Source organism: Urocitellus parryii, chromosome 4 (assembly GCF_045843805.1).
Source record: "Urocitellus parryii isolate mUroPar1 chromosome 4, mUroPar1.hap1, whole genome shotgun sequence".
NCBI lineage: Eukaryota > Metazoa > Chordata > Mammalia > Rodentia > Sciuridae > Urocitellus > Urocitellus parryii.
In genome coordinates this window covers 194,111,884-194,136,110 of record NC_135534.1, presented here as the reverse complement: position 1 = coordinate 194,136,110, position 24,227 = coordinate 194,111,884, and the positions used below count along the sequence as shown (strand labels likewise).

Genomic DNA, 24,227 nt, shown 5'->3' with positions numbered 1-24,227 from the left:
TAGCTTTAGGGCTGTGCAAAAACAGCCTGCGGGGGAGTAGACATCTTTTTTCTCTTCCTCTGGCTAAACACAACCAAAACCCCTGCACATTATCTATGACACAAACATACAGTTTTGAAAGGTGAAGAGAAAGCAGACCCACTAGGGACCCTGGGACCCAAGGAAAGACAAGGTAGTCCATGCACTAAGCTTTCTCTTTGCCTTATATGTCTTGGATTTGGAACTGAAGGAGCCAGAAGCTCAGAAATGCCAATAGGCATGTGAAAAAAAAAAAATCCCCAAAGCATACTTTCTCTGCTTTCTCTAGCCAAGGTATCAGGGAAAAGGGCATCCTCACAAGGCAAAATTTTAGTCAGTAACTGCTGAGCTCCAGACAAATCCCACAGGAAGAAACAAATGTGGACCTGCTCCCAGCCATGCCAGCAAAAGTCAAGTGGAGAGTCTAAATTTTAATCTTCATCAAGAGTAAGGAGAACCTCCATCCCTGGACCCACTCACTGTCAGTGGCAACCACATGACTTCCACCCCAAACCTACAATGAGGAGGTACATTTCCCCTTCTTCTTGCTGCCATTGGTAGGAAATGAGGACAGTCACCACTGACCAGCAATAATGAGGCTATTTTCCACCTGTGTGGTGTTAGTGGAGTTCAAGTGGGGGACAGTAACAAGGCATATGTACCACTGCCATCCAGGAAACTATCACTGAAGTCATAGCAGATTCCCACCCCCATCCAGCAGCACAGAGGGACTTTCCCTCCGGGCGGCAGTGAGAGCTTAGTGGAGAACCTGGGCTTCTGTCTGCTTTTGCCAGAGACAAACCACTTTCTCCTGCTGGACCAGTGTCAGAGGAAACCAGATGAAACAAAGTTTAAACAAATCCAAAGTTAAGACATAATATCATAATACCCAAAATGTCCACCTTTCCATTGATAATCATTTGTCATACCAAGAACCAGGACAATCTCAAACTCAGTGAAAAAGACAGCCAATAGATTCCAACACCAAAATGAAAGATAATAGAATTCTCTGACAAAGATATTAAAAAATACCCATCATTTAAAAATGCTTCAACAAACAGTCATGAGCACTCTTGAAACAAACGAAAAAAAAAAACAGAAAGCCTCAGCAAAGAAATGGAAGTTATAAAGGGGAACCAAATGGAAATCCTAGAATTGAAAAATACGGTAAATGAGATAGAAATTCTGTTGATAGATTCAACAGCAGATTGCAGAGGACATATAATCATTAAACTTTAAAAAAGAATAAGCAAAATTACCCATTCTGAATCTCAGAGAAAAAGTAAATTGAAGGGGCTAGGGATGTGGCTCAGGCGGTAGTGCGCTCACCTGGCATGTGTGCGGCCCGGGTTTGATCCTCAGCACCACATACAAACAAAGATGTTGTGTCCGCCGAAACTAAATAATAAATATTTAAAAAAAAATTCTCTCTTCTCTCTCTCTCTCTCTCTCTCTCTCTCTCTCTCTCTCTCTCTGTCTCTCTCTCTCTCTTTAAAAAAAAAAAGTAAATTGAAAAGGAAAGTGAATACCTTCCCAAGGGTCTGTCAAACTGGTTAAAAAAATAAAATCACATTTTTGTCATTGGAGTCCCAGAAGCAAAGAATGGTGCTCAAAGAAATAATAACTTAAAACTCATCAAATTTGGAAAATCTGAAGATTCAAGAAGCTGAGCAAATTCCAGACAGAATAAAAACAAAGAAATTTACACCAAAACTTAATAGTCAATTTTCTTTATTTCTTCAAGGAAAACAAATCTTGAAATTATATCTTATCTATTGAGGAAATACAAATTTAAAGACAGAGAATTCTCACAAGAAACCAGAGATACCAGGAAAAAATGGCACATATTTCAAGTGCTGAGTAAGAACTTATGTTCAATGAAAATATCCTTTAGGGATGGAAATGAAATCAAGATATTATCAAATAGAAAAAAAAACGGAGAGAATTTATATTTAATACTCATTCTCTAAATGAATGTTTATAGGAAGTTCTCTAAACAGAAAGAAAATTATAAAATAAGAAATCGTAGAACACTGAGAAGGAAGGAAGAATATTGCAAAAATATGGGTATATAAATAAACCCTTCTTACCCTCCTGATTTTTCTACATTACAGTTGATGGTTAAAGCAAAAATAAATGATAGCACTGTCTGATGTGGTCATAAATGTATGTAGAGGAATAATGAAGAAAATTGCATCACATGAAAGAAAAGATAGAAACATAAAGCATAAAGGGAGGTATGGATACTGTACATCACTTCAATTGGAAAAATGATTAATAGACTGGAGCATCTTATACACATTAAAAACTATGCAAAGAGATACACTAAAAAATACAGATACATCAAATGTGTAGGCAAGCTACAAGAAAAGCAAGGAAAAGAAAACAGAATTGAAAAATAGAGACAAGAAGACAATATAAAATGGCATACATAAGCATTAACATATCACTTATCTTATGAAATGTAAATGATCAAAGCACACATGGAATAATAAAAGAAGACTAGATTAAAAAGTATGGCCAAATTTTATTTTGTCTACAAGAAATTCTCTTCACATATAATAATATAGATTGAAGGTAAATTGATAGAAAAAAAACTACATATAATGTAAATGAAACAAAAGCAGGAGTCACTATATTATTATTAGATAAAGTAACCCTTAAATAATTAAGTACTAGGGAGGAACAAAATGTAGTAAAAAAAAGAGGTCATCCACCAAGAAGATATTATAATTATAAATATTTATGCATCAAACAATGGAGAAAAAGTGTGAAAAATGTATGAACTAATGGGACTGATAATAAAAATATACAAATCCAAAATTATGGTTAAATACTTTAGTTTCTCTTCCTCATCATTTAATAAAACAACTAGACAGAAAATTTGCAACATTATAATACTCAATAACATGGTTATTCAAGAGATATAGTTAAATTTATAGAATACTATGCACAATAATAGACTACATATTATTGCTAGAGCCTGCAGAACACATAGCAAGATAAATGATATCTGGGGCTACAATAAAGGTTTCACTACATTGAAAGAATTCATGTCATACAAAGTATATTCATGGGGTGGAGCCCTCATGAATGGTATTAGGGTGGTCAAGACAGGATATGAGAGGGTGGAGTCCAACAAAGCATGATATATACAGATATGGACATGTCACAGGGAAAACTATTAATCGGCACAATTAATATGAGTTAATACAAATTTTAAGGACCCAAAAAAGACCCCTCAAGATTCACAACAGGCTCTAATAAGAAAACAAGACCAGAGAGGGTCTTTGTCAGCTGTATCAAAATACCATAGACTAGGTAGCTTAAATAATAGACATTTTTCTCTCATACTCCCAGAGGCCAGAATTCTGAGATCAATTTCTAGTTGATTCGATTCTCTAGTGATGTCACTTTCCACAAATTTTCTTCTTCCTGTGTCTTTATATGTCATGGATAGAGACGGAGCTTCTCTTCTCTCTGAGGACACTAATCCCATTCATGGGGGCTCCACCCCATGATCTAACCACCTCCTAAAAGTCCCCAAAGAAAATAATATACCATTTTGAGGGTGAGATTTCAACATATAAATAGTGTGGGAACAGAAATCCTCAGTCCAAAACAGAGATAACAGAAAAATCTCTTTTAAGTTTTTGAAAACTAAACAACAGCATTCTAAAGAACCCAAGAGTTAAAGATAAAGTGTCAAGAAAAGTAAAAAATTGAACTGAACGAAAAAAAATAAATATATAATGTGTGGTACACACATTAATTCATCCTTTTCTGGCAATGTTTCTACAGCTTCATATTTGTAAAGGAAATGTGGTCTCCTAAATGCATGCATTAATAAAGAGGAAGTCTAAAATCAATAATTTAAGTTCTTAAGAACCAAGAGTAGGGAGAGCAAAATATATTCAAAGAAGCAAAGTATGGAAATCAATGTGATTGAAAAATAGAAAAATAATTCATAAAAATTACTGAAACAAAAGCTGATTCTTTTGGTCAACAGATAAATGAATCAAGGAATATGGTCTATATAAACAATGGAGTATTTTTCAGTCATGAAGAAGAATGAAATGTTGTCATTTGCAGGAAAATAAAAGTTAAGGGAAATAAGCTGAGCCCTGAACTGCATGTTTTCTCTCAATATAGAAATAAGCAAAAAAGAAAGAGCACTTTAAAGTAGAAGAGGAAACTAATTGGGAAGTGGAAGAAAACCAAAAGGAAGTGAGAGAAAAGGGTGGTCAAGACAGGATATGGGAGGGTGGAGTCTAACAAAGCATAACATATACAGATATGGAAATGTCACAGGAAAACCTATTAATCGGCACAATTAATATGAGTTAATAATTAAAAATTTTAAAAACTCAAAAAGACCCCACAAGATTCTGATTCTTTGATAATATCAATAAAAATGAAAAAAAATCTAGGAAGTCTTATATATATATAAAAGGGAGAAAACACCATTTAAAAATATCTGAAATCAAACAGTGGATATCACTACAGCCCCTGAAGATGTCAAAAGGAAATAAGAGGGCTGGGGTTGTGGCTCAGGGGTAGAGCGCTTGCCTAGCATGTGCAAGGCACTGGGTTCGATCCTCAGCACCACATAAAAATAAATAAATAAAGGTTAAAAAATATTTAAAAAAAAAAGAAAATAAGAGAATACTGTATATAACTTTTCACAAATAGATTTAATAATTTAGATAAAGTGGACCAGTTTCTTAAAAACCTCATGAGTATGAAATAGATAATTTAAACAACTCCAATAAGAAAATTGAGTATGTAACTTTTATATTCCCACACCTCCAAATATCAGCCTGAATAGTTTTACTGGAAAAGTATAACATATGTTTAAAGAAAAATTAGCACAAATTCTAAAAATGATTTTCCCCAAAACTGAAGAAGAGAGACTACTTCCCAATTCATTTTCAGGTAATAGCATTACATTGATACCAAACAAGAAAAACCAGAAAATGAGAGAGTAAGACCAATAACCTTCAGGTATATGGTTGCAAAAATCCTTAACAAAATATTTGCAAATAGAATTTTAAAAGACATAATAAAAAAGAACTGTCTACCATGGCTAACTTGATTTTATTCCAGGAACAAACTACTTGACCAAAATTTGAAATATCTGTCAATATATTTATGGGCAAAACAAGAAAAAAATCATGGAATTGGACCAACTGATAAACAAAATTCAACAACCAAAATTATTTAAAAAAAAAAACTTCTAGAAAAATAGGAATAGAGTAGAACTTACACACATTGATAAAGAACATCAATAAAACCCCTGGGGCTGGGGTTGTTGGCTCAGTGGTAGAGTGCTTGCCTTGAATGTGTGAGGCACTGGGTTTGATTCTCAGCATGGAATATTAATAAACAAAGTCCATTGACAACTAAAAAATGTTTAAAATAAATAAATTAAAATAAAACCCCTACAACTAACATACTTATGGTAACAGATTCAATGCTTTCTCTCAAAGATCAGGAATAATTATTATTGTTGAATACAATGGTAAATGTCTTAGCCAATGCAATAACACAAGGAAAAGGAAGTAAAAGGTTCAAATTAGAAGGGAGTAAATTAAATAGATCACATACTTGTTCACATTTAAAATATCAAGAAAAATAAAATAAAATAAAATATCAAGAGACCTTGGAAAAAATTCCAAGAGAAATGAAAGAGTTCATCAAAGTCTCAGGATACAAGGGTACAATTATAGAATATAATTTATTCTATATAATTATATATAATTCTTATAGCCTAGCAATGAACATGTAGACACTGAAATTTAAGATTCAATGCCATTTGCAATCCCTAGAACAAAATGAAATACTTAAATAGGAATCTAACAAAACTTGTATGCTGAAATTAAATGCCAATCAAAGAAACCAAACAAAATCTAAATAAATGGAAAAACATAATACATTCATGAATTGGAAGACAAACATCATAAAGATACCCATATTTCTCATATTGACATCAGAGCTTAAGACAATTCCTATCAAAACCTCACATGATTTTTACCAACATAGAAAATATTTTTCTAAAATCTATACAGAAAGGCAAAGAAGTACCGTAAGGAAATCTACTTTTGAAAAAGAAGAATAAAGTGGAAATAAAATCTGTCTTTCCTATTTCTACCCTGAGTTTATGCTTCCCTCGCCTCATCCTTATTAACCTTTTATCACCTTATACTTTATTCTTTCTTCATAGTACTGTTTTATTCTATGAAATAATCATTTTACTTGTTTTATTATTAATCATTTGTTCTCTGGAGTTTAAGCTCCAGGAGAGCAGTGTCTTGGCTGTCTTGTTTACTATAACCCTTATACCAACTAAAACATTTGCTCGGCACTGAGTAGGTGTGCACTAAGTATTTGCTAAGTGGTGCAATAAAGGACTTCAGTCCTGACTTCACTGCCCACATTGTCCTCTCCTAGCTGTGCCCCCACATAGATAAAGGAAACTGGAGCCCAAATAGGTTCATGGATTGTCCAAGGTCACAGGGCAAATGAGTGATGGTGACTGAGTGAGACCTCAGGCCTCCCCTCTGGAGATGTCCGTACCCTAGACATCTCCCTTCTCCCATCACATCTCTTCCAGGAAGGCTTCCATGACTAACATTTCCTCACTCTGCTATTCCCCATTCACTCACATTTCCAGAATTTTCCTTTCCCCAGCCAAATTGTACCATATTTTATAATATTTGCTCTAGAACTAGTTCTTGTCTGCCAAATGTGTGCACTTCTTACCTCTTAAGCTAGATCCTAAGCTCCTTACAAACTCAGAATTGCAGCCACCCTTTGATTATTACTAGGTTAGGTACTTGATAACATTTGTCTCACATTATTATTCATTGCTGTGTGACAGATTATCCTAAATCAAGCATCCTAAAACAAACAAAAAAACAAAGACATTTATTACATCATGCAGTTGTGGAGAGTCAGAGTAACTAGGCTGTGTGGCCCTGGCAAGGTGGCAATCAGGATGTAGGCTGGGGCTGCAGTCATCCCAGCAGGCTTGAATGGGCTGGAGAATTCGCCTCCAAGCCTGCACCTGTGTCTTTGACAGGCCCGGCTTCTCTGGTTGTTATACCTGCAGGCCTCAGTTTCCCACTACAAAACCTCACAGCATCTCTCCTACCATCAGTTATTGGTCACATACACCAACCCTGGTACAGTGCCATGAGGGATGGGGCCTATACAAGAGTGTGACCAGGAATTGTTGGGGACATTCTTTGCAGCTAGCTATGACACATTTACCCCCACACAGCAATCATATAAAGATAGGAGAGTTTAAGTCATGGACCAAAGGTTACACAGCTTGTAATAGTTTGAATTCAGTTTGAATAATTAATAATTCAGTTTGAACTCAGACCCATTATTCATAGGTACATAATTATACACGTTTGTGGGAGTTGCAGTTGGATATTCCTACATATGCACAACACGCTTTGGTCCATTTCATTCTTCAGAAACCTACCTTTCCCCTCCCCTCCGTCCTCTCTCCCCTGATCCCCTTCCTTTACTGCAGACCCATCATGAATCCATAGAACATCCTATCTGGCACTCTGCAGTTTCATCCAACAAATAGCAAGTACCTACTATTGCGACAGCTGAGGACAAACCCAAGGTAGCCTATACTATGACAAATATTACATTTTGGTGGAGAAGACAGAAGATGAGCAATGGAATAATTGAAACAATGTACACATAATAAATAATGGCAAAGGGAGACCTCATCTTCCCCCCTTGCCCTCTAAGACATGGGCATGAAGCCCATGGCAGATGAAGGAAGGATGAAGGATGAAGGAAGGATGAAGGATGAAGGAAGGATGAAGGAAGGATCCTATGGGGGTCACTGATACAGCTGCTCTCCTCGGTTCATGATCAAATTTAGGTATAATTCTAGCTCTGCCTTTAATCTGCTGTGTGATATTAATCAAGTTCCTTCCCCTTTCTGAACCTCAGTTCCTCAGCTGTAAATCATCTTGGGGAAAGAGACAGGGGCTCTGCAAGTTTGCCTCATTAGTCAAATGCTTTACCCTAAAGGGTAGTGAGTAGCATGGAGAGCCCTGAGCTGAGACAAGGGGAGCCGGCCTCTGTGTCCTCCACTCCTGTGCTAAGGGACTCTGTGTGGTGTGCTGCTGCTCTCTGACCCTCAGTGTTAAAGCATGGAGGTCAGATCAGCTCCAAGACCTGCCTTGCCCTGCTCTCTAAGACTGATATGCTTAGTAAGCAACAAGGGGTGAAGTGACTTGCCCAGGAGGCAGTAAAGAGCTACAGACTGGCAAGCCTTCCAGGCCCTGCCCGGCCACCCCCTGTGTGTGAGTCTCTCCTCAGCTTCCTCATCTGTCCAATGTGAACAATGACAGGACCTGCTGTATTTATTTCCTCCAGCTACTGTAGCAAATCGCCACAAACTGGATGGCTTAAGACAACAGAAATGTATTCTCCCACGGTTCTGGAGGCCAGGAGTCCTACATCAAGGTGTCGGCAGGTCCTGGGGCCCCTACAGGAGAAGCTAAGCCTTGCTTCTTCCAGCAGTTATGGTTCATGGCCACGGGCGTGCCAATCTCTGCTCCAAGTGCACAATGTCTTCCCCTCTATGTGGGTAATCTTGTTCTGCTTCTCTTATAAAGACATTCATGATAGCATTTAGGTCAGCCAGTAAAATACAGGAGACTCTCCTCCTGAGCTTTAGCTTAATCACATCTCAAAACCTTTACCACAGACAGACGTATTCACGGCTTCCAGGTTCCAGGGCTTACGACAGGGAAGCATCTTGGGGGGAGTCATTATCTGTCTACCTCACTGGCTCATTTATTTGTATAAGGACTGAATGAGTAAAACAGGTCATGTGCTCAGATAATGCTCTGGTTGCAGTGAGCACGGATTTGAAAAACCAAGGTGGTTGGGAATCAGTGGCAGATGGAAAGAACTGGGACTACTACCCCCTCCCCCCCAGGTCTCTCTTGTTTCCCAGTGAGATGGTCCAGTGCCCATCCCCGAGTCTCTGCAGACAGACAGAACCCAGCCCCCAGTGCCAGCAAATGGCTCCAAATGACCCTGTGACCAGGTGCCCTTCTGTCTGACAGAATGTTCAGAGACAGGCAGGGTTCTCCTCTGAGCTTGTATTAATATGTACAGCACTTCACTCACATGGAAAATTGATTTTTCTTTTTAAGCACAAAACGTAGCAGTTTTATAACCTTTCTGCAGCTTGACAAAGGCCATTTATAACCTACTTTCTCCATCACCCTTCCTGGTGCCAGTCTCAAATGCTCAAATGTCTCCAAGAACTCTCTTATGCATTCGTAATTACAAATTCTTCTTAGGCAAAATTTAATTTCCAAGAGGGCTGACCTTGTGTTTTGTGGTGGTGGTTTTGGGAAATTAATTTTGTGTGTGTGTGTGTGTGTGTGTGTGTGTATTTTTATTGATGTCATTCAGAAGGACGGCTTGGGGAGGGGGCTAGGGAGCTGGCTGGACCGGAGACAGGGGGAGGGCATTTTAATCAGTGATGTCCAGTGATGGATGAGGAGGGCTGGGCTCTGGGTGTTTATCTCTGTGGACAGGAAATGCCAGAAGGTGGAATGAAATTAAAACCTAGGTCCTCACTCTTCTGAAGGCAGGGGTGCTCCTATTGCTTCTCCGTCAATGGCGCTGGAGAAGATGAGCTCAGCCTCAGCAAATGATGGAAAACTAAATAAAGGGCCAGATGTCCCCAGTATCAGATCATCCACTCCCAGAGAGCTTAGCAGGTGCCCGACACACTGACGAGAATGTGACAGCTGAGGTCACTGAAGGTGGGAATTCTTGGGGTTTGCTTAGAGACCAGAGGAGGAATGTGCACAGGGCTGAGCAGAGCATCTGAACATTTCTGTCGAGGAACCCCATTATTAGTTTAAGGAAGATCTGAGTTTAAAAAAAAAAAAAACTCCATATATTCATTTAAGCTAAGGATGCTACTTAGAAATATCACTTTGGAGGAAAATTTCAGGAGGCCAAGCTAGAGACCAGCAGGCTAGTTAGGAGGCTTTGGGTTGTTCCCAGGATTCCTTTAGAGTTCAAGGGACAAGGGCAGAGAAGAGATCAGTTCAAGACAGAAAGATAACTCACGTTCATTTTGTGAGTACCAACCCTTGCCGCAAATTCCGAAGTAAGTTATGCACCCTCATGATACCATTTAAGCTACACTAAAAATCCATAGGTGTGTTAGGCCCATTAAGAAGATGAGGACAGTGAGAATCACAGAGGGGGTAGTAACTTGCCCAGGGTCACACAGTGAGAAGGACAAAAGCTGGAACTTAAGCTCATATTATTAGGGTCTCTTTAAATTATATCTGACGGCTTCCATGAGTGGCCTTGCTAGCAGCAGACTCTATCAGGTGATAGCAATCCAGACAAGACTGAAGACAACCCAACAGTATCCATATTAATAGCAGTTCATATTTGCTACATGGTTGCCATACCAGCTATTCCAAACACTTTGCTGACACTATCTCCCTCCATTCTCACCACTCTATGAAGGAGATAGTCACAAAAATCCTCTTTTACAGGCAGGAAGGCTGAGGTTCAGAGAAGTAAAGGTTTTTTTGTTTGTTTGTTTTTTGTTTTTTGTTTTTCCAAAGCCACCCAGCTATTAATTGGCCAAATGAGTCTTCAAACCTGTCTCTATTGGTGTCTGACACACGAGGCTCTCAGAAGGTGGGAGGAGGGAGTATTGGGGCCAGCCACCTCCTGTGCCATAACCACCCTGTTGCTCTCTTTCTGAGCAGTGCCCAGAGGAGCTCAGGCCCATGAAGGACGGCTCTGGCTGCTACGACCACTCCAAAGGCATTGATTGCTCTGATGGCTTTAACGGCGGCTGTGAGCAGCTGTGCCTGCAGCAGACGCTTCCTTTGCCCTACGATGCCACCTCCAGCACCATCTTCATGTTCTGCGGGTGAGTCTATCTGTCCCCAAGGCCCAGGTGTGGGAACCCACGAGGCCGTGGGGGTATGGGTGGGAAAATGCTCAGGAACTGCTGCCTCTCCAGCCTGGGCTGACCTTCAGGGAAATGGCCTCTCATTTCTATTCTGCTTCAGCCCAAGACGTCAAAGGCAAGAGTATCACCTGTTGGGGAGAAGAATGACAGAGGAAAAATAAATAATGGATTAATACATGCAATAATAGAGCCCCTGCCCCCGTTTCATCCCGGGTCAGAATATTTTCCTTGTGAGGTCTCCTGCCCCTTCTGCATGCCCTCCTGCAGCCCTGGGCAGTGCTTCGTGGAGAGAAAAGCAAGGATCGCGAAGGTGTTCACACAGGAACCACCAGGTGTGGTGCGCAAGCAAATCCATAGGTTTAACCCAGGTTTGAACCTAGATTCTGCAGGAACTCAGCAGTTGGAGTCCAGCATCAGTATCTGTGGCCCTGGTGCCCCATAGGTGAGGACGAGTAATCGCAGATAGCTGGTGCCTAGGAAACAATACACTCAAAGCTTGTGTCATAGCTTGGGACTCAGGAAGAACTCAAATAAGGATGTTGTTGTTTCTCATTTTCACAGTCCTGGGGATGAAACTCAGGGCCTTGGACAAACCGGGCACATGCTACTACTGAGCTACATGCCCAGTCCCTTAAACTGAATATTAAAAGTAGCAGGAGAACAAAAAAAAAAAGGGGAGCACATTGGAACTAAACTTGCTGAGTGGCATCAGGCAAATTGCTTTCTCTCTCTGGGCCACAGTCCAACTGTCTGTGCAAAGAAATCACTGCAGAACTATGGCTCCCATTTCTTCCAACTTACTTTGTTTTCCCTATGTGTAGTAGAGTTACCTCCGCCCCAGACATCACTTAGCAAAGCTTTTGGTCCTCAGTAACCACTCAAGAAAATAGCAGCATTTTTGTTCTTCTCATGTCTTTTCTGGTTATATCATCACATTAGAAAATTTGCTTATCTTTGACATTCTGTGACTCAGAAAAACAATCGTATGCTTGTGTGAGAAGGCTTCCCAGTGCTCTCGTCATTGTGGTAGGAAAGCAGAATATGAGATTTAGCAACCTCTGCAGTCCATCTATCACAGAAAAGGAAGGTGGGTTTTATCCCAGTTTACCAGAAAACTGATTGAATTTGCATGGTTCTAGTACACCGAGTTTAGTATTTATTACAGGGTCTCCTTTCCTGCCCCAGTCACTCTCAGGGTTGCAGGTGCCTTGAAGCAGGTGTTGGGGCAGCTTGCTGGAGGTCCTAGATATGTATCAATAAAATAAATAAGAAATAAATTAGCCTGTGCGGACCTGAATTTATGGCTGTCTCTCCTCAGCCTAAGTGACTGCGGGGCAGTGTTGACTAAATTATGCATGGACTTGGATCTGCAGGCTTGCATACAGAATCAGCTGGGTCCTTATCATTGTTATTTTCCTCTCGGTCTCCTTGGGGGGAGGGTGTTCCTCTGTGGAAAATAACAACAGGAACAGCAGCAGCCGCAGCACTAATGGATTTTGACATGGGAAACTATCACCACCTTCCATCCAGAGCCCACGATAGGGAACCTTGGATTTGGTAATGCTGAGATTTTAATCCCATCAGGACTGAAGACCCTTGACCTTCAATTGCCTCAATACCTACTACCTCAATATAATGATATCTATGAACAGTGCAAAATACTTAACATTTATTATTCCATTAAAGCTAAGCAACATGCTCAAGGTCTACGAAACACAACTGGGAAACACATTATTAATTGTATGACCTTGAACAAGTTACTTGACATCTCTTAGCTCTGGGCCTCAGTTTCTTCATCTGTAAAAACACCAGAATAATAGTCCCTGTCTATAGAGTTGTTATGAGCTCGAAAAACACTGCTTACATTACGATTTACATCAATATTTAAAGTGCTTTGGAACAGCACCCTGCATCAAGTTAGCACTATATATGTTCATTCACTAAAGTAACTCAAGTGAATGATCCTAATGACAGTCACCTGTCACTTGCTCAGGGACCTCATGCCCTCAACATTTTGGTTTCTGGATCTCTGAAATGGACTTTCTTACCTTTTCTGTCATGGAAGGTCTGTGGAAGTTTGTTTGTTCACTTAGGCTGAGGAGAGACAGCCATAAATTCAGGTCCGCATAGGCTAATGTATTTCTTATTTATTTTACTGATACATATCTAGGACCTCCAGCGAGCTGCCCCAACACCTGCTTCAAGGCACCAGCAACCCTGAGCGTAAACTGGGGCAGGAAAGGAGACCCTGTAATAAATACTAAACTCTGTCGTACTAGAATAAGAGTTGATTTGGGACAGAGTGAGTTGTGTGCTGTTAAGACTCATCCAATGCAGATAAACTGGACAACAAAGGAAATGAAACCCAGGTCTCCAAACACCAACTGCACTTTTATTACGATTTTGGAAATTGTCTATTAAGGATGCAAATGAGAAGTTACCCACATTTGTTAGAAGCACTGTAAACAATGAAGGCTATTAGCAGGTGCTTGTGAGAGAGTTGGTTGAGGGAGAAGTGGGAAGTTATTGAATTAAGCAGGAAAAACAAAGCAAATCCTTACTTACTCAAGGAGACCTTCCCAACTTGTGGAAAACTTAAGAGTTTTCTGAATAGGGACAGGTTTAATAATTCTGTTTTCAACCTGGGTTAATAATAACAACTCTGGGTGTAATCCCTAGTACCAAAAAAATAAAAATAAAAATAATAGCAGCTAGCAATTTATTAAGCACTCCTTTTTAAAATATTTTTTTAGTTGAAGTTGGACACAATACTTTTATTTTATTTATTTATTTTTATGTGGTGCTGAGGATCAAACCCAGCGCCTAGCACATGCTAGGTGAGGGCTCTACTGCTCAGCCACAACCCCAGCCCTACTAATCACTTCTTATGTGCCATGACTGTAGTAAGTGCTTTGTGCACACATTAACTCATTTAATTGTTATAACAATTCTTCAAGAGAGGTGCTATTATGATTCTCACCTTACAGTTAAGAAAACCAAACAGGATGACTTGCCAAAGGTCACACAGCTGGTAAGTGGTGGCTGTCAATTATTCAAACCCAGTGATTCTGGTGCCAATCAAGACAGATCTTATGTCAGTGGCTGGCCTCTGGACACATCTAGTCATGTGGTCTTGGGCAACTCACTCAATTTCTTTGAGCATGTATGTTTTCATGTGCCATCAGAAGTGACTACAGCCCCACTATGCAGATCAAGTGAACCTGTGCAAGAATGAGCTGTCATACTTAATTAAGCCCTCAGTAAACCATAGTAATAGTTGGTCGAACAGGTGGAAAACCATCACATTCAATTATTTAATTACTGGATTTGATGTCTGGCTTGCCAGTTTATCTCCAGTATCTAGAATAGTGTTTGGCACATAGCAAGTGCTCAATTAGTAACTGTTAAATGAAGTTGCTCAAATAATGGAGCCAAAGTAGTGGTTCCTATTCACCCTTTCCAACTGCATTTCCAACTATATCCCTCTTCCTGTGTTAGCCTCTTAGCTTCAGCCTCTGTGTTCTGACTACTTTCTGTGTCTCCTCTTCCCTTCCCTTGTATACCCTCTCCACTCACATGTCCCTGAACCTTTAACTTGGACACCTGTTTCATCTTCTGTCATTTTATTAGCAAGTCCCCCTGGAGTCCATGGGGTCAGCATGAGATGGGCAGCTACCCTGAATCTAAGAACCAATAACCATCATTTCTCAAGTGGGATTAGGACATGTATGGAAATAATTTTTCTCTTTGTCTTATTTTTGTTAATATATATTTCATTTCTACACAGGGGGCCTTATTAAAAGAGAAGAGGCTGCTTACATTTTTCCCTGTATTCTAACTTATCCCAGTGAAATTCTGACACTTCCCAAAGACTGGACCTCTGCTAGCTGCCCTGATTATCAGCCCCTTACCAAGCCAAGTTCCCCCCAAATGGATAAAGCATCCAATCTCTAGGGTTACTCCACCTACTCCTCTGACTCTCCATTATGGTTGCTCCATTACCTGGTTGACTCACTGGTACTGCCCCACTGTGAACTCCTCAGGAGCAGGGACAATGCCCTAGTCACCTGTGACTCTGTATTATCATTCCATACTAATTGACATAAAGACTTCTTCAAAACTGTAAGGGTTGAATTCCTCCACCTAAGGTTTGTTGCACCCACTCTGTGCCCGACATTTAAGGAGATGCTAAGAGGGCCATGAATCATCAAGCACAAGTCCTAGCCCACCATGTGCAAAGAGGGTACTGTGAGCAGGTGGCTGAGCCTCACTTGGTCCTAACTGATGTTCATAGAGCACAGGTACCAATATGGTAGGCAGAAGCAGGTCAACTGGAAGTAGGTTGAGAAGGTCACTAGATACTAAGCTGAAGTATTTAGAAAAGATCTTGTAGGTGAAGAAGCATCACCTTCTGTGAAGAGCCTGACAAGTTACCTAGCAACCGAGTTTGTCGGTTTCATTTGTGTGGGTGTGTTTACAACGTCTGCGGTGCACACTGCCAAGAGAACTTAATTTTATCCACATAAATCCAGCACGGTTTTAAAAAAGCTGTTAATATAAAGATAGGACTGATCAGAGCCATTTGTAAGGAGCGAAAAGGAAAGGGAGAAAATGGTTTCAGGAGTCTGAAATGAGAGAGTTGCTCAACATGAGACAAATTTAACTTTGTGCTTCTTGGCAACCAAAGTAAACAGAGAAAAAAAAAATACCCAAACAAGACATAGTGGATTATACAGTCATCCTTACTTCAGAAAAAGAAAATTCTGATTTTCTGTTTTGTTTTCAGGGGGTCTACCCCTTTCCCTGATATCATCTGCTAAGAGATTTTCCCATGTATTATGTAAGGGAGAGAATTCCATCAATATTTTTAAAGTTTCCATGTCTCCCAAGTGACTTAGAGAAGGAAACTGAGGCCCAAAGTTCTCAAAACCAGTTAGCAAATAGAATTGGGATAGGAACTGGGGACATCCCAAGTATCTTTAGGACCTAATTCCCATGAAAATATATTCAAAATATGAGCTCAAAGAGCATGTGTGGTCTCAACTCATCCTTGTTAGCCTCTTTAATGTCCCTTTCACGTGATTTTAGGAGGAGATGAATTCAGATATTTAATGTCCACAATTAACTGGAAGCCACTTCTGTCCTTGTCAAAGTCTGCTCTGGTGGAATGGGGGCGACGACTTTGACTTTGACACTCAGCATCCAGTTGCAGAGGGTGGAAAGCATTCTTCAGGCAAACATTCTTTGGTGGTTTCTGCCTAAAAGCCTTTTTAAGCTAGTGCCTGGGCTGCCCCCCTTCTGACTTTTGATTAGAGGATGTGGACTTTCCCTCTAATAGTTCACACTGAATACTTTCAGGCTGGATTGTCATCAAATATTACAACCTGTGCTCTCTGCTGTTTAAACATTGGCCAAAGCTCACATGTAAGAAATATTCACAAAGAATCAAGAGAAACACATAATGTCCACCTTTTCTTCAGCTAGGTATATTCCCATGGTTTTGTAACATACCCAGAGATATTTTTTTAAGTAAAAAATAAAAATAAAAACTAGAGAAGCTGAGTGATGAGGCCCATGTGGGAGAGTCTGCGCTCAGTAACTGCCTCCTGCAAGTTCCCAGGGGATAGTAAAGGCTCTGACAAGGTTCTCGGTGGGGAAACAAATTTTTTTGATTGTAGGGTGCGATATTTTCTGCATTTTAATGTCTCTGAAATGAGGAGTGTCTTATTCTCAGTGGTTTGATGGAGTTTAATTGGCAGTCTTTCTTTTCTATGATTTCTTTCTTTTCTTCCATCATGTTAAATGAAATGCTAGCGTTTCTTACCATTTGGGTGGCTCTTAGAGTAGATCAAATATGCCCAGAGGTCCTCATGGACTCCTGTTTCCTTCCCCCTTTTCAACAGAATAGCCTTGCGTATAGAACCTCCAAAATGGCTTTCCTGGGAACGCAGTGTATCCTCGGGTGAAGGCTGGAAACCAAGACCACAGAGAACAGCTCTACTGAGCTTCATTTTGGCTAATGTGGGGACAGTCCAAGGAGACTTCATGGGAAGGACTCTGGTGGCATTGGTTAGTGGGGTTAATGCCATCGAGAGCGTCAGCTGCTGGTCCTGGCCCTGATGACCCCAAGTGGGATTTCTCACGGTGTCAGGGTCAGCTCTGAGCAGCCTTCTCCTCTCTTACCTTGATGATGGGTACACAGGCTGACGCTCTCCTGCGTTCAAGTCTGTCTAGCTCCTTGAGCTGTTCTTACCCTTACCTTTTCTCTGTTCTTATTTTTGTTTAGGATTTGATTCCCTTCCTTATTTTTTAAAAATAATTTCTAGTCTGTGGATTTCATTAAATCATTTTATTGGTTCCATAGACCTTTGAAAATTGGATAAATATGCAAATAAATAAAAATGCTCTCTGCACAGAGTTTGAACACAATGCCATTTCTTTTTTCTTTTTTCTTTTCTCTCTTTTTTTTTTTTTTTTTTTTTTGTGTGTGTGTGTGTGGGTCCCAATTTCCTCCTTTGAAAAACAAGCAGATTTGAAAAAGTCATTTGTGTTGAAGTGGAGAGAACAGTGGATTTGGAGTAAGAAGGCCCAAGTCCAGGTCCTGGATTTTCCCAGATCCTATGTGACCTTAGTCAAGAAGATTAGATGTCCCAGGCCTCAGGGTCCTCCATGGTCATGTTGGAATGAAAGTACGCATCTGAAGGTCCTGCTGTGAGGATTAAGAAAAAGTGCTCCTGGGTAGACACATAACAAGGCTTGATGCCACCGTCTCCACAGTCCCAGTGTTACTCATCATGTGAGGGGTGTGTCAGGGTGATACATTTGTTGCCTTCATCTAAAGTGCCCAGTTTCTGTCTTTGTACTTATTTTATGTTTTGCATTTTGGCATATGTATAAATATAATTTCTTGTGGATTTTGGCTCGTTTCCGGTAAGCCTACGCTCTTTAGAGTTTCTGTAAGAAAATCTCCCAGACAACAGAATGTTCTGCAGGAACTGTATAATTATGTGGCATCATATGAAAATAAAATCAAAAACAGAAACCAACAACTAAACAGACCTTCACATAAATCTTCCTGTGCCCCGAGGTGGCTTGGGGGAGAGAATTTCTTATATTCTAAAACTCAGAGAGGATCATTCACCTTCCTGAGTCCCTGTGTTTTTACCACTCTGTCTCTAAGGGTCTTACTGCGAATACACCAGGCCTTTTATCTCTCCCTCCTTCATCTCCTGCTAACCCATAATCCTTCCCCACCCCACACAAAAGAAAATCACCACGAGCTTGCAGTGTGACCAGGTTAAGATCTCTCTCTCTCTCTCTCTCTCACACACACACACACACACATACACAATTCACATTCACATGCACTCATACACACTTGGAGATTTGAACTCCTGGGTTTCATTCCCAGCACCATAATGACTGATCACTCTGCTTCTCCAAACCTGTTTCCTTATCCTGCAATGGGAGCAGGAGCTCCCTAAGAAAGCTGTGCATGTCCTAACATTCCCGCAGACATCCCCACAAACTCAGTGGCTCAAAACAGCCCAAATTTATTTCTTTACAATTCCAAAGGCCAGAATTCCTAGAATCTAGGATTTGCATGATTGCATTCCTGCTAGAGACCTTAGTGGAGAATCGGCTTCCTTTTTTAGCTGGTAGAGACTACCTGTATTCCTTGATCCTTTTGTCTCCTTCTTATAAGATCAGAGGGGGTGATATTGGGTCCACACAGATAACCCAGGATAATCTTCCTGTCTCAAAATTCTTTAATCCGTCACATCTGCACAGTCTCTTTTGCTACACATTTGCAGATGTGTCTGTTATTTTTTTGTTATTTTTGTTTCCATAACAAAATGCCTGAGACAAATACTCTCATAAGGAGAAAGGTTTATTTTTTTCTCATAATTTCAGAGGTTTCAGTTTATGGTCCCTCGTCCCTGTTGCTCATGGCCTGTGGCTACCCTGTGTGTGAATGTGGGATTATGAGGCAGAGGAGGCTGCTCACCTCATGGAGGCTGGAAAGAGAAGGGGGGTCAAAAGGGACAGAGGACAAAATATCCTAACTTCCTTCCACTAGGCCCCATCTCTGCCACCTCCCAGTCAAGCCATGGGCTGGAGTCCAAGCCTTCAATATGTGGGCCTTTGGGGACTTCTGAGGATTAGGATATGGACACTTAGCGAACATTATTCTATCTATTAGAGGTTTTAATAAGAAACAAATCATATCATATATCCAAAATGTCCACTTGATCATGAAATCTTAAACGTGGGCCTGAGCATTGCATATAGTGTGTGGGGGGGTATGTAATGCATTTTTTAAAATCTATGCAATACATATAATGATTTCATGTGCATAAATGTACATTGTCTGATGTATTATTTTCCAATGAAGGAAACACAACAAGTTATGTTCTAAAGTTTTGCTTTGAAGCAAAAAAAAAAAAAAAAATGAAGTCTAGAGAGAAACCCAAAAACTGGGATCTGAGAACTAGTGGAAACAAAATTTATACTCCCTAAAGTATAACTGGGCTAATAGATCAGATAACTCATAATAGCATGAATAATAATAATTACACAATTGCTGGTGCATTACTTGGCCACTACATAGTTTTTTGTTTGTTTGTTTGTTTGTTTGTTACTTTTTTTTGTGGTGCTGGTGATCAAACCCAGGGCCTTGTGCATGCAAGGCAAGCACTCTACCGACTGAACTATATCCCCAGCCTTTACACAGTTTTGTTCTTTACCTAAGTTATCCCTAATTCTCACATCTGGTGTATAATGAGGATTGAAGTTACCTCATTTGATAGATGATAATACTGAGCCCTAGGAAAGAAGGAGATTTGGCCAAGTTCACATAGCTGGTAGGTGGGACAACCTCTATTTAAATTCAGATTAAATTAGCTCCAAAATTGACACATTGTTCGTCCCTTAAGTAAAGGGGCATGAAATCTCAATAAATTCACAAAAGTAGAAATCATACATGCTACTTTCTTATTAAGAATTAACAATGTAGGGGGAACAAATCTATTGGGATTTTTTTTTAATAACTACCTTCTAAGTTCCACTTGGATATGGGGGGGGGGGGGAAGGCTGAAAACCACTTTAGAAATAAAGAGGAGTGGGAAAGCTGCATGTCGAACTCATGGGATGTAGGGAAAGCTGCCGTCAGACAGGCCCCAGCTTTTTGTAAGAAGCAAGAAAGATTGAAAATAAACAAATGATGCATTTGAATTAAAAAGCCAGAGAAAGAATTATGAAACAATGTAAAGAAAGCAGAAGAAGGAATTGAACTGGAACCAGGGGGAAAAAGGGAGTCCCATCAATAAAATACAAAAAGACTCCTTCAAGCAGAAAGAGAGAGACGAGAAGAGAAGAGAAGATAGATTAAAAATCACATCAGGAATGAACTAGGGACATAACTATAGAAGCACAGAAGATAAAACAAATTTTATGAGAATGCTGTGTGCAACTTTATGCCAACACACTTGAAAGTCTTGGTGAAATATATTATGTTCTTAGAAAACACAAATTGCCAATTTTGAGTCATGATGATATAGAAAATCTAAGTAGGCAAATAAAGTGGAAATAAATGACAAGAAAGCTAAGTATCAACAACTGAGAAGAAGACATCAAGCCTGGAGATGGATAGTCAGGTCCTGTCAAATCATCTAGGAACCAATAACCTCTAACTTAGGTAAACTGAGCTCGAGAAAAAAAAACCAAAACGACAGCTTTCTAATTTATTCTCTAATCCTAAAACGCAAACTGAGAAAATATGTGTTCATCCTTCTAGAAAATTTGGGGAGACACATTAGAAGTAATGACTTAATTGTGTTGGTAGGATTCCAAATCAACTGACATAGATCAATAACTTTTCTCAAATCACTAACTAGAAAATATAAGTGAAAATATGATCATCTTCTTGAAGTGATAAAGTATAATAATAGAAGTTTTCGCTCTCCAGGGACACACCATGTTCCAAACATGACACCTTTAATTCTCACAACGGTTTTTAAAGTGGGACGTCTTTACAGATAAACAAACAAGGTTCAGAGAAGCTAAGCAGTCTGTCTGAGGTCACACACAGCCTGTAAGTGATGGAATCAGGATTTAGACTCTGTTGACCTGGATCCAAAACACATGCTTGTAACCTCTAGAGTGTAGTACCTCCCATAAATGTTGATGAATAAGACATGTGCCATACCTCTCTGACAAAAAGTCTAAAACTTCAAATTTTTTTTTAAAAAATGATAAATGGAGATATAAATTCTTTTCTGAATGAGAAGACTTCAATTTATAAAGAAGCTGTAATAGTTAAGGTGAGATAAGCTTTGTCGCTCTAACAGGAGAAGACCCCCTGCCCCAAAGAGAAACATGTACGCAGAAGTTAGTTCCTTATTTGTGCAAGGTGTGCTGTGATGGAAGCCACCTGCCTTCATCCTGTAATATGCCTCTGAAACACAGGATCTCCAAGCAGACCAGAGCAAGAGAAGGAAGGGGCCTGGAAAATGCAGGATGTTGTAGAAGGGCTAAGTCTCATCAGTACTGATTCCATTGCTAAAAATACAGAAGGTCTCTCTTCCCCTCTCCAGCCAATTGCAAGAAAAGCTTAGTCTACAGGGCGCACCCAAGGGAGAGGAACAGTGCAATGAATGAAAGAAAGTGTCTCTGGCATAGCCCCCAACAGTGCCCAACACAGAACTGACTATGCAATCATATATATATATATGAATGATTCTTAAGACTAAAACTTTCCCCCAACTTCAATACATTACCACCTAAAATTAATCCACTGCCTTCCAAATTTTCATGAGGGTTTTACCTGGCCTTTGGTGAGCTAATTCTAAAATTCATTTGAAGGGGAAAATAAGGAAGAGCACTCTAAAAAGTTTGAAATAGAAAATCAGCATTCATGAGGGAGAGAGGACTTACTTTATCCTATCCAAAACAAGTCATAAAGCTAGAGTGATTAAAAGATAGAGAATTATTTCAGGAATATATATGTAAGGAAATAGGAAAATCCCCAGCCACGTATGCATGCTATACATTGGGATTTAGTAATCTGATAAAATCACATTCAAATTAGTTGGCAAAAAGATGAATTTTTTAGGTAATTGTCTTCCTGATTTAAAAAATAGTTCAGTTAAAATAACAACTCTCACAGCATCCCAAAATAAATTCCATATATATTAAGTAATCAAAAACCAAAAAATTATAAAAATGCTAGAATTATGTACAGAAAGATATTTTATCATCTTGTAGCTTTCTAAACATTGCATAAAATTCAGAAGCAATAAAGGACTCGAATATAGAAGTTATAAGCCATCAAAAGCAAGATTAAAATACAAGCACAGACTAGAAGAAGATTCTAATACATATTGGAGAGTGAAGAATAGCTAATCAGAAAATATGCAGAGCATATGCAAACCAATAAGAAAAGACAGATATCATAGTAGTAAATGGTCAAAGCACATGAACAGACAGCCTGCAGAAGGAGAAACCTAAATGACCATAACATGAAAACATGCTGGACTTCAACAGTAATCAGGGAAATGCAAGTCCAAACAAAATATGAGTTAATTTTCCCATCCCAGAGTGGCAATATCCATATGAATGATGTAGCAAGATCGGACCTCTCATTCATCAACGATGGGCTTGTAAACTGGGTGAGCCTCCACAGATGGCAATTTAGTAGATCTATCAAAATTTTAAAATTCATAAAACATTGACCCAGCAATTCCTCTTGTAAGAATCTGTCTTATAGAAACACACACATGTGCACAGTGATATATGTATAAAGACTTTCATTATAGCACTGTTTGTAATAACAAATAGCTATAAACAGCCAAAGTGCCCATCAATAAAAATTAGTTAAAAGCATTATGTTGCATTTATACTGTGCAGTGCCAGATAGCCGTTTTAAAAGAACAGATCTATATGTTAGAGACTTGACAAAAAGAATCTCCAAAAAATTGCCTTAGTTGTCATTGCATGTCTCATAGCAATGCATAGTGCAATTTTCTTGATGGGTTTATTATTAAATGTCTACGCTGTGGATGTGTATTTAAATGCATTTGAAAAAAAAGTCCTGGAAGAATACATAACAGATGACAGTGATGATCACTGGGACAGGATGAGTGGAGTGACAAGTGAAGAACTTCCACATCTTATTCTATAGACTTTGATAATGTTTACTCATTGACAACAATAATCTATTCACATGTGCAGTGGCATGCATGTATATGGGTATGTGGAGAAAGAGACAGAGACAGAGAATTCTATCTACTTTACCCAGACACCATTTCTTCCTACTTTCTGAGGGCCTCCTAAGATAGATAGGGAGCTAGATTTGATAGAGCACGTACATGTGTTCTACACTTTCATATGCATTCAATTCATCTCCACTGCAACTGTAGTAAGAGGAATTTACAGAAGCAAAAAGGAAGGATAGACTTTACCAAGGCTTGAGGACAGGGCTGCCTTCCAAGAGGTTTTTTTATTCTACTTTGAGCAAGAACTTGCAAACATTAGAAAGACAATCAGGGCATCAGTGTAGTACACAGGGGCATAGGAGGAAGCCAAGGAAAAGATTGGCAGCTTGCTTCATGCATGAGAAGTTCCTGGCTTTTCACTAAAATGGTTTTGGGTCATGCTTTCAGCTCTGCTTGTCTCTTTCTTTCTCTCTCTCTCTCTCTCTCTCTCTCTCTCTCTCTCTCTCTCTCTCTCTTTTCCCTCCCTCCCTCCCTCTCTCCCTCCCTCTCCCTCCCCCTCCCTCCCTCCCTCCCCCCCTCTTCATTTTAGTACTATGGGTTTCACCCAGGAACATTTTATCACCGAGCTACATTCCCAATTCTTTTTATTTTTAATTTTGAGACAGGGTCTTGCTAAGTTGCTGTGGCTGACTTCAAACTGGCAGTCCTCCTGCCTCAGCCTCCAGAGTCACTGAGATTACAAGTCCACACCACTGTGCCCAGTTCCACCTTTCTTTTTTCTGCCTCCAGGTTGATTCTATGACTCTAGTATCAATCAGCCACTAGTCCCAGCAACTTGCTTACATTTTCTTTCCAAACTACCTCACAGAGCCTCTGCCTGGTCCTATGAGTTCCTGAATCTCTTTGCAGTCAGATTAAATGGATCTTCATTCCACCCTTTGAAAAAAGACAAATAAGAGAGAGCCTACTTCATACAGATTCAAACTTAAAAATCT

General features: G+C 39.7%; 1 protein-coding gene across 3 annotated transcripts in view; it reads left to right on the top strand.

Moving 5' to 3' along the window:
- Positions 1–24,227, top strand: part of Astn2 (astrotactin 2) — an 833,116-nt gene that overhangs the window by 508,777 nt on the left and 300,112 nt on the right. For all 3 annotated transcript variants that reach the window (XM_026393326.2, XM_026393325.2, XM_026393324.2), the window contains one exon: positions 10,809–10,975. In XM_026393326.2, the coding sequence (XP_026249111.2) occupies positions 10,809–10,975 (167 nt within the window). The remainder of the gene's footprint in view (positions 1–10,808; positions 10,976–24,227) is intronic.